We start from the raw sequence: 14,496 nt of genomic DNA, 5'->3' as shown, positions 1-14,496 counted from the left end.
AGTTCATATTGAAAAGGGGGTGTGCAGAAAAGAGGCACGCCTCTCTGATCTGTATTAAAAACACACTAATGTATTGTTGTCGCAAGTTCCCAGACATCCTCTTTGACTTTTGGAACAGAAGGTATTATAGGCAGAAACAGCCTGCATGTTCTCTCCCTCATCGTTTTAATGTCTAATCCATGTTTACAGATACTAATTGCGAAGCAAACGCCATATGTCGCTGCCATTTCTCCTTTTTTTTTGCTCATTGTGAAACCTAATTAGATTTTTCAGCAAAGCTTTATTTCACAGATGTGAAATCAATCAGAGTTGGCCAGGGCTGAAGCAGTGGGGCTAGAGAGATAGGGTAGATGGAAAGAGAGGGAGCAATGAGCCTGGTTCTCGAGGGGGGACGGGGACACATGGCGCAAGATGGAGCAAGCTGTTCATACTATAAAGACACAGCTAACCAGGAGAACATTTACACAAGTGATCACTCATTTATTGGATAAACAGACTAAGAAGTGTAAAATGCTAAGAATGCGAGCTGTGGGCTTTACATGAATGTGGCAGAATGATTCAGGCTTGCTGATTGTCTATTTACATTCCTGCTTTCTATAAATCTTTGATTTGATTATATACTATAGGCCTGAGATAAATCAGGATGCTATTGAAACCAAAGACCACTTGTGCATGGACGAGAGAGAGAGAGAAACAGGCCATTCTTTCCAAGGTTGTGAGCATGTTAAGGAAGTAGAGGTTAAAATCCATATTATTAGCTCCAAGTGCAGCTGAGCCGCAGGGCATGCGACTGTGGTCCCAGAGCAAGCTACCTTAACACGCTTCACCACAAAACAATGGTGGCTGAGGAGAAACTGCATGCCACTGATAAGGAAATAAAGCAGCCTGCGAGCACGACCAGGTGACAAGCATAAATTGTATTCTGCCAGTTTGTTTACCATTTTCAATTTATTCAGTCTGGGAAATGATGAAAGCGGTAATCCTTGAACTTCCCACTGGTCTCCAACTGCCCAAATGTCTTAATTTATTAGTTTTTTTTTGGCAACTCTGTGTAAATCGTCACTTTCTCCGTTTCTATTTATACTTTCTTACCTTAAAAAAGTTTTCATTAATTAATTGCATTACTGTAAAATGTATTTATTTCTTTTATTATTATTTTGCCTAAAGACTCAGGGATTTCAAACTGGAATTTGCAAGGTGGGAAAATATATTTTTGCAGTATCATTCTGCTTTTTTCAATTGCAAAGTTTTTTCTAAACACTAACGGAAAAAAAGTGTCAATCTCTCCTTAAAAAGTAAAAACTTTCATGAGACAACACAGCTGTCGTTATATTTTGAAATGAGGGACCATCGCAAGTGAATCATCATATTTGGCTTTAAAATCGGATCCATTATTATCCTTGGCATTAAACATCTGAAAACACCTGGTATAGCCCAAAGAAAGTTATCCATTAGCACTCCCATTCAAGCCACTTGACTGCTGCAGAACCTGTTTGGAAGAACATGATATGAATACTGCCTTTTGCTCATGGGCACTCAGTTCTAAACACAACAGTTTTGAGCCAATTACCTGAGGCATACAGTACTGTTCAAAAGTTTGAGGTCAGCAGGCCTTCTTTTTTTGTTGTTGAAGAAATTTTTTGTTGTTGAAGAAATAAAGAGATTTTTAATGTTACAAAAGATTTATATGTCAAATAAATGCTGATGTTCTAAACTTTTTTTTAATTAAAGAATGCTAACAAAAATGTATCACAGTTTCCACAAAAAGCAGCACAACTGCTTTCAACATTGATAATAAATGTTTCTTGATAACAGTAACAACTGCTGAAATTTTAGTTTTACCATCACAGGAATAAATTACAATTTAAAATATATTAAAACACTTATTTTAAATTATAATAATATTTCACAATAAAAATGTTTTTACTGCATTTTGATTTAATACATTCTGCCCTTGTTGAGTGTAAGAGACTTCTTTAAAAAACATTTTAAAATCTCACCGACCCTTTTGATTTTGAAGGTGCAAAGAGTGAAGCTTTTAATCAGGTATACATATCATATGACGTTAGATTACTTTGAATCCACATTCACATATATATATTTTTTTATTTGCATGCCATCAATGGAGAAAGATAAATATTTATGGTGCAATTTCAACATCGAACAGCTGGGGTCATACTAACTGGGCCATGCTAACCGGCCAAACTTGACCACTTGGTCAAGACATATTTCAGCTTCGCTCTTTTCTTTATAGTGCCTCTTTTGCAACCTTTAGATGTCTCAAGAGAACCCACCCTTAAACTTATACAGCTAATTTCTCAAAAAATTGGATCAAATATTGCAGGATCAGTGCCCTAACCTTTGTTTACTCATATGAAAGGCACGCTTTGCTTGAGCAGCTGAGATGGCCAATTAAAGCGTTCTGCTTGCACCGCTGGCCCTAGTTTTCATTTTAAGGCTAAACCAGCATCCTTCACTGCTTGAGTCATGCAGGCTGTCCTCATAGTCATCATTAGTTAAGTGTGATTTGAGAGAGAGGGGGCCGGAGCAAATAAACTGTCTCAAAGGCGCAGAGAGTAAAGCTTTTAATCAGGCGGAACTGGAATCGCTACAGGTCAGTGCGGTGTCACTCCCCAACAAACAAGAAACGACACCGAAAATGACTTCTAATAAAACAAGAGCAACGGGAGGAAAAAAAAGAGGGTTTAGGGGGAGAGCAAATGAAAGAGAAAGAGGGGAACCTAATATAAATGATAGTAGCTCAGACAATAGCCTCAGGATTCCACATCGAGCTTAACTAATGTGCAATTAAGCTTCAGACTGGGAGAAAATCACCTTGTAAAAATATTTGTCATGTGAGCTGTTTCTCTGGTCTTTGCACTAATTAACAAGGGAATGTAGTAGAGTTTGTTTGTACTTCTATTTACACATAACTATACAGCAAAACAAACACATACCTCATGTGATTATATTATCCAAAGACACTTTCTAGATCTCAATTAAGTCACTGACATGTAATCGCTATCATTAAGCAATAATAATTTACTTAGCTTATGAACTGTAGAACTAAAAAATTAAGTACATTATATCAGTTGTATAATTAGTTGTATAATTGTGACGGAGTGGATGCACCACAGTGAACTTTATCGTGCCTACAGGACTGAATAACCTTCTATAGACCAACACAGAAGACATATTTGAAGCCACCTTAAAGTCGGATATAAAGTACGGATAAGTATAGCTGTAAACATTTAAATGCAACACCAGCAGTGCCTGCAGAAAAGGGCACTTTTTCACAGGTAGGGAGAGAGAGGAGAGAGAGAGAGAGAGAGAGAGAGAGAGAGAGAGAGAGAGAGAGAGAGAGAGAGAGAGAGAGAGAGAGAGAGAGAGAGAGAGAGAGAGAACCATCGAAATATAGCAAATGAAAAACACCGCCAAACAAACAACCCGGCCCTACGCATTAGATACAATGACATTTTAAATAAATACAAATGTACAATTAGGAACAAAAACAAAATTATACCCACATGAAACTTGAATATATTGAAAACGCCATTAATCAAGATCAATTCTGGAATATGTGGAACAAGTTCAACACAAAACTACAACAACCATTACCCATTCAAAATGGTGATATCTGGAAAACACATTTTGAAAACCTTTACAAAGACATACCAATTAAACAAATTAGACCCGAACAAAATTTTATAAAAGAAAAACTCCAAACATTAGAACACACAATTAAAGGCAACCTAAACCCTCTTGATTCTCCAATTGCTTGGGAACAATTGATCACACAGACAAAATCTCTCCAGCCGAGGAAAGCTTGTGGTCCAGGCAGCATTAAAAATGAGATGCTCAAATGCAGCACCCCAGAGATGCAGGCTGCAGTGTTAAAGCTGTTCAATATTGTTCTACAGTCAGGATGTTTTCCTGACATCTGGTGTAAAGGGCTAATTTCCCCCATTCATAAGAGTGGGGACAAATCAGACCCTAATAACTACCGTGGCATCTCTGTCAGCAGCTGTCTAGGCAAATTATTCTGTAGCATTCTAAATAGAAGAATGCTACATTTCATTGAGGAACACTCCATCTTAAGTAAAAGTCAGATTGGTTTCCTCCCAAAACACCGCACCACTGATCATATATATACCTTACACACATTAATTAATAAACATGTACACCAAACTAAAAATGGTAAAATATTCTCTTGTTTCATTGATTTCGGAAAAGCTTTTGATTCTATTTGGCATGAAGGTCTCTTTTACAGACTTCTACAATGTGGTATAGGGGGCAAAATGTATGATCTAGTTAAATCTATGTATTTAGAAAATATGTGTGCTGTTAAAATTGGCAACAAACAAACTGAATTCTTCACCCAGAGAAGAGGTGTTCGGCAGGGTTGCAATTTAAGTCCAACATTATTTAATATGTACATCAATGAGCTTGCTGTTGAGTTAGATCAATGTGCTGCTCCTGGCCTCTCACTTCTAGATAGAGAGGTGAAGTTCCTGTTTTATGCTGACGATCTCGTTCTACTGTCTCCTACCAAACAAGGATTACAGCGATAGCTAGACATAGTAGAAAAGTACTGTCAGAACTGGGATCAGGCTGTAAATATGAAGAAAACTAATATCATGATCTTCCAAAAACGCCCAAGATGTCAGGAGAACAAACATCAATTCACCATTAATAATGATGTCATTGAACACAGCATGAGCTATACCTACCTTGGTATAACCATATCAGCATCAGGGAGTTTCAACATGGCAGTGAATGCACTAAAAGAAAAAGCTCGAAGAGCTATACATGCAATTAAGAGAAAATTCTATAACTTCCAAATTCCAATTAAAATCTGGCTTAAAATCTTTGACAGTGTCATCCAGCCCATTGCGCTGTACGGTAGTGAAATATGGGGTCCACTCAGTCATTAGAGCTATACCCGTTGGGACAAACACCCAACATAATCTCTTCATGCAGAATTTTGCAGATACATTCTACATGTACACAGAAACACACCAACAAATGCATGCAGAGCAGATTTAGGCAGATACCCACTGATAATTAACATCCAAAAGAGAACACTCAACTTTTTTAACCACCTGAAATCCAGCCCCCAAGACACACTGGAGCCCAGAAAAGAGTCCCCTATGTCAACTGGTACTCAGACAAACTGCCCCACGTCAGAGACAGTCTGCGCAGCCTCAGAACAACTGCCTTCCAAACACCAATCAGAGTCAAGCAAATCATAGCACAATGCAAAGAAACCACTGGAACATTGGAAAGAAGAAACTAAAAGCCAAAGTAGACTAGAATGTTATTTGATCCTAAAAAGAGATTATAAATTAGCAGAATATCTCTCTACTGTCAGAGATAGAAAGCAGAGACAGATCCTAACCAGGTACAGGCTCAGTGATCACAAATTGCCAATTGAAACAGGAAGACACAAAAAATCATGGCAACCAAAAGAAAACAGAACGTGTGATCACTGTTTGACGGGTGAGGTTGAGACAGAGATGCACTTTCTCCTACAATGTGAAGCGTTCAAAGACACAAGGAACCTTTACTTTAACAAATTTAACTATATAATCCCAAATTTCAAAGACCTGAATGAAATTTCTAAATTAAACTTTCTCCTGGGAGAAGGAGAGAGAACTTATCTTGCTGCCAAATATGTACAAACATGCCACAACCTGAGGGGCAGTGAGTGACCGACACACACACACACACACACACACACACACACACACACACACGCACACACACACACACACACACACACACACAAATATATCCAAACATTTTGTTAAATGTTTATATATAATATATATATTTTATTTGTATATTTTGTATATGCTTTGGCAACATTGTTTCAAAAACTTTCATGCCAATAAAGCCCCTTTGAATTGAATTGAATTGAATTGAGAGAGAGAGAGAGAGAGAGAGAGAGAGAGAGAGAGAGAGAGAGAGAGAGAGAGAGAGAGAGAGAGAGAGAGAGAGAGAGAGAGAGAGAGAGAAATGATCCAAGGCAATAGCATAAAGCAGATACTCCAGTTTTATCTTGCTTGGGCTGTGTGAAGGAGACTTAGGATGCACAGTAAAGAAAGTACTGACGAACAGAAATAAGTTTAGAGGGTATAAAGGAAGGAATTGGGTCAGTTTCAATCAAGCCAATTGTGCTTCTGAAAGTACAACGTAAGTATCAGTACTTTGCTCTCAATCCCCACATACAATTATTTAGCAGTTTTACTATTTTTTTAGCAAAAATAAATAAATCAATGCATAAAATAGACTCCGAAGTGAAAATACGAACTGTGTTAGCAGATTGGGTAAGGTAAGAACTATTTCTTACTACGCAGAACTTCTGAAAGACGCAAGCATACAGCCACAAACTGCTCACGCCGCTGACACTTCACTCACAGCCTTCAATCAAACGCAGACCGGGGCTTTGACAAAGAAACATCATTCACATTAAAGTCAAAGCGTAGATGTGACATTTATTATAATGGGTTTGTGATGATTGTTTAATGATTCGAAGTATTTAAAAGTTGAAATTGATTTTATAATTGTTGTTAATAAAAAGTTGAGTGCTATAATTAGTTATCTTTGTCCTATCATAAAAAATGTTTAATAAAGATATCAGCATGGAGTCTATGAACAATCACTTCCGTATTTATCATTAAATAAATTAAATGAAATTTTGAGGAAATGTTCCACAACAGGACAAAGCAATATTGATAGAAGCTTCTGGAACTCACTACTAAAACATTATGTTTTAATGTACTAAAATGTTATGTTTACTATAGTATAATAATATACTGTATAAATTATAGTATACAATTGTTATTGAGAGTTAATAGAAATATGACAGAAAAAGTTTACTATGGGAAAATAAATACTATACCGAAAGCTAACATAGCACTAACATTTTAGTGGAAATATGTAAACAGACGGTGTGCAAGTCCATTGGTATCGATATTGGCAAGTTCTAGCAAGTATCTGTGTCAGATCATCTATCCCTATCTATGACAAACCATTTTGTGCAGGCACAATAAGGCATTAAAATGTACTTTATTTTCACAGGTGAGTGAGACGGGTGAAGTGGATATGCAGATGGTGGACTCTCAGATATGGATCCCTGCTGAGGAGCCCATATCCAACAAAACATTCCTGTTGAATTCCAAGATCTGGGAGATTTGCCAAGATCTACCCATCCACTGGATCCACCCATCTCCTCTCAGAGGTTACAAACAGGCCTTCACCAACTCGAAATCCAATTCAACCCTAGTAATAAGGTTTCAGAATAGCCAAGTCAAGGCTGTAATTTCTTTTGCTCTCCACTATTTGTTTGTACTTTCCCTTCAAACGCAGAGTTTTGTAGCTAATGCTCTAGAAATGTCCTAAGCAATCATTGATTTAACTAATCAAGGACATGATACACCATGTTTAAAGAAGTATTTTGCCAGAAACCAACTTGTTCCATTTTTCTAAATGAGGGCTTTAAAGCACTGGGGGGGGGGGGGGGTTGTTATGTTCTTATGTAAGATCAAAGGGCCCTTTCACGGTATCCATTTTGTAGCAAAGTGTTTAGCTCGTCTTTCCTTCTGTGATGCAGATGCTGAGTTCCATGATGTAGAGGACGTGGAGGAGACCCCAGAGCTGGAGGCAAGAGGGCCACGTCAGGCCCGGGATGTCATGGACCAGTTACCAGTAAACGACTATGTAAGTATGAGCCCGAGATTCATTACTAAAAGCCGTGTTCGACTGCGGTTGAGCTGGATAGTGATGCTCTCTTTTTTAGTATAAATCGTTCATTAATCGAAGTTCCCTTTCCGAACTTAAAACAGACCATGTGGACCACAGGGCATTGAAATTGCTCTATATATCTGCTTAAATCAGGCCAGCTCACTTAAGACTCTCTTAATGTCTTACTGCTAATGGAGAGGGATATTTAGCTTTCAAAGGAAGCAAGTTTGCTTTGCAGTTTTTTCATGCCTCTCTTATGTAGTTAGTGATGTACAAAGACAGCCTCCCAAGGTCACTCATTAATGAATAGATAAATATATTAATCATGATTTAATTATCAAGGCATAAAGAATTAAGCGGCCAAAGAGAGTCCTTTATTGCGTTCATGAAGTGAAGCATATGTTCAATGATTAATTATCCTGAAGTCGTACGCACTAATGCTTCACACACCTACGATATACACCTCCCCATCTAGTATGCGACTTTTAGCCTCTGAGCGCAAGGATGAGAAGACGGTGAAAAGAAAGAACTTTAGGTGGGGGAAAAAAGACATATTTATCTGCAGAGGTCCAGGAACGACTTGCCTTCCCACCTCATCCAGCAACACGGACTGCAAAGTTCCATATAATTAAAGCAAACCCAGATGAAACCACCTTTCGCTTTTGAAATCCTCTCCTTCTATCAGCTGGTTAATACATACCAATCCAGCCAATTCCAAGGCTAAGCACTGGCTGGCTGTGTTTGTGGGCAGAGCGATAACAAAGGCTTTTGTGAACGTCAGAGGGGATGTGGCTTCCAGTAATTGGAGTCTGGAGTCATGTAGATGCTGCTGGGAAGCCAGATATCTCAGACCTTTCAGAGGATCCTAGACGCAAGCCCTTCTTTTAGCTCTCCCACCGGCAGACGTCTGCTGCTCAAGGAGGGAATTCATATTTTGCTACAGGTCTCTGTACCCTGTTGTGTACTTTTTATAAATAATCATCAAAGTTCCTGTGACAGAAGGCCTGAGATATACGAGGCTGACCTTTCCCCAGTACTGCCACACTGATGCGTTGTGTGCCAGCACAGCTCTGGATATCTTTCAAACTGAATAACTATCATCTGGCTGCACTGAGAAATTGCATCATGGTCCTTGACCTACATTGGGAGGATAAGCCTCTGATGATTGGGTCCGGTCGAATCTCAGACTTGTACGCATTCTGCAGTTGTTGATGGTAGGCATTGTGACCCCGCGTTCTAGCTGAAAGCATTCTGGCTTGCAGTTCGCTGATTGAACCTCCCTCCCCAAGTCTGAACTTAAGATGCACTTTCCGGTCAAGGACCCAAAGACGATAAATTCACTTAGGATACTCAAATGAGGCAAAAAAGTCTCTATATATAAATGTGATTGGAAAAAATGAGGAATGTCAATCAATTAAGCTGTGTAAAATTAACATGTTCACACATGCAGTTCAATTTTAATGAGAAGAAAATTTTAACACAGGTCTAAATTTCTCTATAAATACACTATCATTCAGATAAGATTTGTTTTTGAAAAAAGTCTCTAATGCATACCAAAGCTGCATTTATTTGATCAAAAATACAGTCAGAACAGTAATATTCCAAACTGCTTTCTATTTAAATAAATTTCAATAAATTTCAAAATGTAATTTATTCCAGTGATGGCAACATGTCAAAGATCTGATCGGGTGTTCAAGAAACATTTATTATTATCATGTTATGTTGAAAACAGTTGTGCTGCTCAATATTTTTGTCAATGATTCTCTTTTTCAGGATGAATAGAACGTTCAAAAGATCAACATTTATTTGAAATTATTTGAGATAAAGACATTTATAATGTTACTCTTAATTTCTTTACCAAAAAAAAAATCTTACTGAATCTAAACTTGAACAGTAGTGACTATCAATACACACAGGAAATGCAAAAATGGAAATGCAAATCTGCAATAATTTAATAAAACAACTTTCTTCACACTTAATCGCACAAGCATAAAGATGTGTTCATCTGCAGGTGTTCGCATTAAAATGAATGATGGTTCAGCTTCAACGATAATTAAATTCTACCATACAATGAATGCAAATGCTTTACTTTTGTTCTAAACAGTGTGCATGGGTTTGATTTATAAATAAATAACCTGTGAAAGGAGTCTTTCCACCATCATGTACTGATAAACGGGTTCTCCCCATAAGACTTTGTGCGTATATTCTGATCAGTTCCAATCGGCTCTAGATGTTCCGATTAGTTTTTAGAACAGAACAAAGCGTGTATAATGTCAAATTGAAAAAAATGCATTCACAGTGTTTAAATAAATAAACAGCATGCATGTTACGCATATTTAATTATGTTTAATGAGTTAACTTTGACAAACCAGAAAAAAAATATATAATAATAATTTAATGTAAAAGAAATTTACTCTGAAAAAAGTCACATGGATCACATCTGAAAAAATGGGGGGAAAGTGTCTCTCTCATGTCTTGGTTAGCGTCAAGATAGTTGAAGTTTAAAATAATTTATCCCTCCAGTAATCACAGTCTATGAAATAAATACACAGGGTGTCAAGTTGAGAATCAACTGTATGATATGCCATGCCATAACGAGGAGTATTCATACTTTCTCACTTTCTTCACTTTAACGGGCTGTAACACTTAACATAACATAGGACGTGACAGGCTTCGTGAAGCTAATATAAAAACGCTATAGTCAGCTTTAGGCACCTGTTCTTAATTGCACTTACCATTTTATTCATGACTGACATCATGTCCCAGAGTATTTTATTTCTTGTCATCTCTGCATGCAACAGACAGACACAAAGTCCCACACATGAAGTTATTAACACTCACTTTCTCATTGCAACAGGATAATCAGTTTGATTAATATGCCTCTGTGGAACAATACCATAATCTGTTTGTTTTATACTAATCACGCATCATTTCACTCGAAAAAAGAAAAACTTTTATTTTCTCAAATAACATCCACCTTTCATGCTGGCAGGTTGTTGTTTTTTTCTCTCTCTGTGAAAGTCTGATAAATCAAACATTACTACACCGACAGGCTTTGTGTTGTTACCAAAATGAATTGTTGTCTCAACACTCTTGACCCTAAACCCGACAAACATTATGAATCAGTAATTGTGCATTTGTGAGAGTAATAAATCAAACCGTACATGCATCACCCTTCTTTCTCTTGCACTAGTCTAATCATTAGGAGAATGCAATTTTCACTTCATTCATCATTGCATAGTGAGCTCATGAAAACTCATACATGCTGCGTTTATGGAGAACATAATGAGAGATGGGATTCCAGAGGAGAAATGCATGCCATTATGCATCCTCACACGCACAGGCACATTATAATCCACTGCGCTTCATCTCAAACCCCCCAAAATCGATAATGATAATAATATACCTGTTTGCTATACAAACACCACGTATGACCATGGATAAATGTCATTTTCTTCCGGGCAACATATTTCAAAGCAATTTTTGCTGTTAAGTTTATTTGCGTCATTCCCAACAGGAACTCTGAAGCGTTTCCCGACAACATAGAGAGATCCGGCTTCATCTGCCAATCGAATGCAGATCAGAGGAGGTGACTAGGTCAACAATGGTGTTTTTAATCAGGCGGACAACATCATATTGTCTGTGTCAAGCTAGGGGAGATCGTCAAATGAAACAGTGAGTTGAGAGGGTGCTATCTGCTCCAACAGTTACGGGAGATGGAAAGTAAAGTGGCACTTCTCGGAACCCATCTCGCTGTAGCGGCTGATCAAAGGCATGGCACTCAGCCCTGGGTAATCTGGAGAGGGCATGCGTACACGAACACAATGGAGAGGGCCAAGGGCCATTAATTCTACCCAATTTACCTTTCACTCCGCTTTCATTTAGCCCTTACACCAATTCACACCCTGCCTGCGAGAGCAAATAAACCGATCCTTGTTGGGCAATCATTACCCCGCTAATTGCTGTAGGAACGTGCCATTCGCTTTATGCCAAAGTCAAAGGAGGGCATGAGAGTGCATGGGGGAGGGTTCTCATTTCTGAGCTCAAATGAGGCCAGGGTCGCTGCTCGGACTGAGGCACCGAAGCTTTGCATTTATGGGAGTGGGAGGGCTGGGATGAAAGAAATAGTGTAATTATCTCAGCGTCTGCCAGTGTCAAACTCGCTCTGACTGAGAACAGACAGGCAGTGGGGTTAAGGGACTTGAATCTGAGATGCCAAAGCCATGCGATGTCACCGGCGGCGTAATGGAAAGGTCAAGGGCATTATATCATATCAGATACCCTGGCTTGGCATATCAAAACCATCTACTTTAAATGCCACTCTGATCCTTGTGACATATCAGAGCATGACAGGGTTTTTTGTCATTGCATGTCTACACCCCATAATCACTCTTCATTCCCCTTCAGAGCACTGCACCATTTATTGCTAAAAATCAAGCTCATGCGCCCTGTGGTGAGATTGCAGGTATTGTTTGGCTGCGGTTCTAACCCTGTTGACTCACTCTCTTCGCAGAGAGAAATAGGTCTGGAGCTGGACAACAGCCTAGATGAGCAGGGCTACTGCTGCCAGTACTGTCGTCGTGGGTACCGTTATTGCCGGCGATACTACGAGCCCCTGGGCGGCTTTTCGCCATATCCTTACTATTACCAGGGAGGACGGGTCATCTGTCAGATTGTCATGCCTTGCAACTGGTGGATAGCACGAATGCTGGGACGAATTTGAGGATCCTAGGGGGAACCAGTGGTGCTATGCTGTTCAGGGGTACACGTAGACCAGCTTCATTTGTAAGAAATGTCATGTATATGCTCAAAACTTTTTCCATTCTTTGTGTAAAAAATCTGCTGAAGTGAGGCAAAACATTAACTCAAAACATCCTCAGTGACCTGGTCACTGTCATAACTATTCTTCATATTTTGTATGGATAGTTGATGCATAACATAATCCAGTTCAAGATTTTAGGCTAAAATGTATATAAATGCATGAGGAAAATTACATATTTTAGGCAGTTTTTTTCCACAATTTCACATTTTTGCAAACATTTGTTCAATTTGTGGTACAACAAATTAATTTTTAATAGTACAAATATGCTCCATCTCAGACTATTTTTTACAGCAGTTTGCTTGTAATAATTATGCATGTAGCTTTTTTTTAGCATATTAATTTTAAAACGACATGGAATATTAGTCAATGAACATGTTTTTAAAAACTGTTATTGCATAATTAACAATTTAAAACAGTGTAAGACGGAGTCTATCATGTCAAAATGCAGAAAAGTATTTCACGTCAACTATCAATATATGTATATATGTATATATATATATATATATATATATATATATATAGACACACTTTTATACATGGATGCTCTCTGTAAGACTTATTTTCAATGAACAGTGTTTTGATCTGTCCTTGACCTATACGGTAATACTAAAAGTACCACAGAAACGGTTGCATGGAAATTGTCATGCAGAACAAACAAACATGCAGACCTTTCAAATCAATGGAGAACGAGTAGGTAGTGATATAACTCAAACTGTTTTAATTTGCATGTGAAGTTCTACATGACAAAAAAAAGTTACCCTTTCTGATGGCCCTGATTTGTCTTTTTTTTTAAAGTGGATGAGAGGCATTATAAGGAACCAGGTTAACAAAAGTAGCCTACATTTACACTAATGTGCATGTTTATATTATAAACTATTGTTTCTAATGTATTTACTGTACGGTTAAGTAATTCCCTGAAGAACTTTGAAAATTAGCCTTTTTAAAAGCTGTTATGTGAATTTAATGTGGCGTAGAACTATATTGCACACGTATCACACGGCTGTATTTAAGTAGTGACATTGCTAGCACCATAATTGCAGGTCTGGGACTGTTTCGATCAATTCTTTCATCCAAGCAAATGGGTGCTCTATAAATTGCATTTATGTAATCTAATGCTCCTTTGTGTTTTTCCAACAACTTCCATCTGAATAAAACTTTCAGTGTCTGCTACTAGCGCGAATAAACGTGCACTGTGAAATACAACATGCTGATAATTACAGTGAGGGACACTGACACTGACTTTTATTCCAAACTTTTTTCAGATTTCTTGGTTTGTGTTCTTTGAGAATCAACCCTAATGACCTTGACATTTGTTAGCGCATGCCAGTTGAGCTCCAATAAGACCAAATACATGACTGAGCTATACAAGACCTAATAACAGACACAGTACATTATTTTAAATGATCATAAAGAAAACCTTGTACACTGAAAGCATTCAAAATGCTTTTTTTTTTTTAAGAAACCAACAAAAGAGCAAATCACAGGGCTTTCATCTTGAAACAAAAGATGCCACATCTGTGACAAACAACCACGCAAAGCCACAAATCAAAGATGGAGGAAGTTAAAACTCACCTTGATGTTTATCTCTTTCGCTGCCATGGTCAGTTGTCTAAATGTGATCTTCATCAGCCATATGATTTCTTTCCTCAAAACACTTCTTTTGTCTGCAGATGGAAAGATCTAATTCACTAGAAGCCTGAGGTAAATGATCAAAGCACAAACTCAAAATACCCCATAGAAAGCTTATTATAATGGATCCTGTTTCTTTTATCACAATACCTGAATTCATATGAGACTCCAGCACTTATCTTGATGCAATGCTAAAGGAAGTGTTCTCAAAGGAGCCTCTGTATAGTAAAATAGCAGCAATTAATTCAAATTAATTTAGCATGTAGTTTTAGACCGTAATTCATAACATATATTTGCAC

At 37.9% G+C, this 14,496-nt stretch overlaps 1 protein-coding gene across 1 annotated transcript in view; it reads left to right on the top strand.

The window, feature by feature from the left end:
- Positions 1 to 13,752, top strand: part of tnmd (tenomodulin) — a 48,647-nt gene extending 34,895 nt beyond the window's left edge. Inside the window, exons 5-8 of the mRNA XM_077247861.1 lie at positions 7,084 to 7,243; positions 7,616 to 7,722; positions 12,260 to 13,054; positions 13,123 to 13,752. Coding sequence (XP_077103976.1) covers positions 7,084 to 7,243; positions 7,616 to 7,722; positions 12,260 to 12,469 — 477 coding nt within the window. The 3' untranslated portion in view covers positions 12,470 to 13,054; positions 13,123 to 13,752. The remainder of the gene's footprint in view (positions 1 to 7,083; positions 7,244 to 7,615; positions 7,723 to 12,259; positions 13,055 to 13,122) is intronic.
- Positions 13,753 to 14,496: the final 744 nt, after the last annotated feature.

The sequence above is a fragment of the Siphateles boraxobius genome, unplaced genomic scaffold, assembly GCF_051911475.1.
Source record: "Siphateles boraxobius isolate OS27281-9 unplaced genomic scaffold, OSU_SipBor_1 3, whole genome shotgun sequence".
NCBI classification, from domain to species: domain Eukaryota; kingdom Metazoa; phylum Chordata; class Actinopteri; order Cypriniformes; family Leuciscidae; genus Siphateles; species Siphateles boraxobius.
Note: the sequence above shows the minus strand (reverse complement) of the source record. Positions and strands in the feature narration are given on the sequence as shown.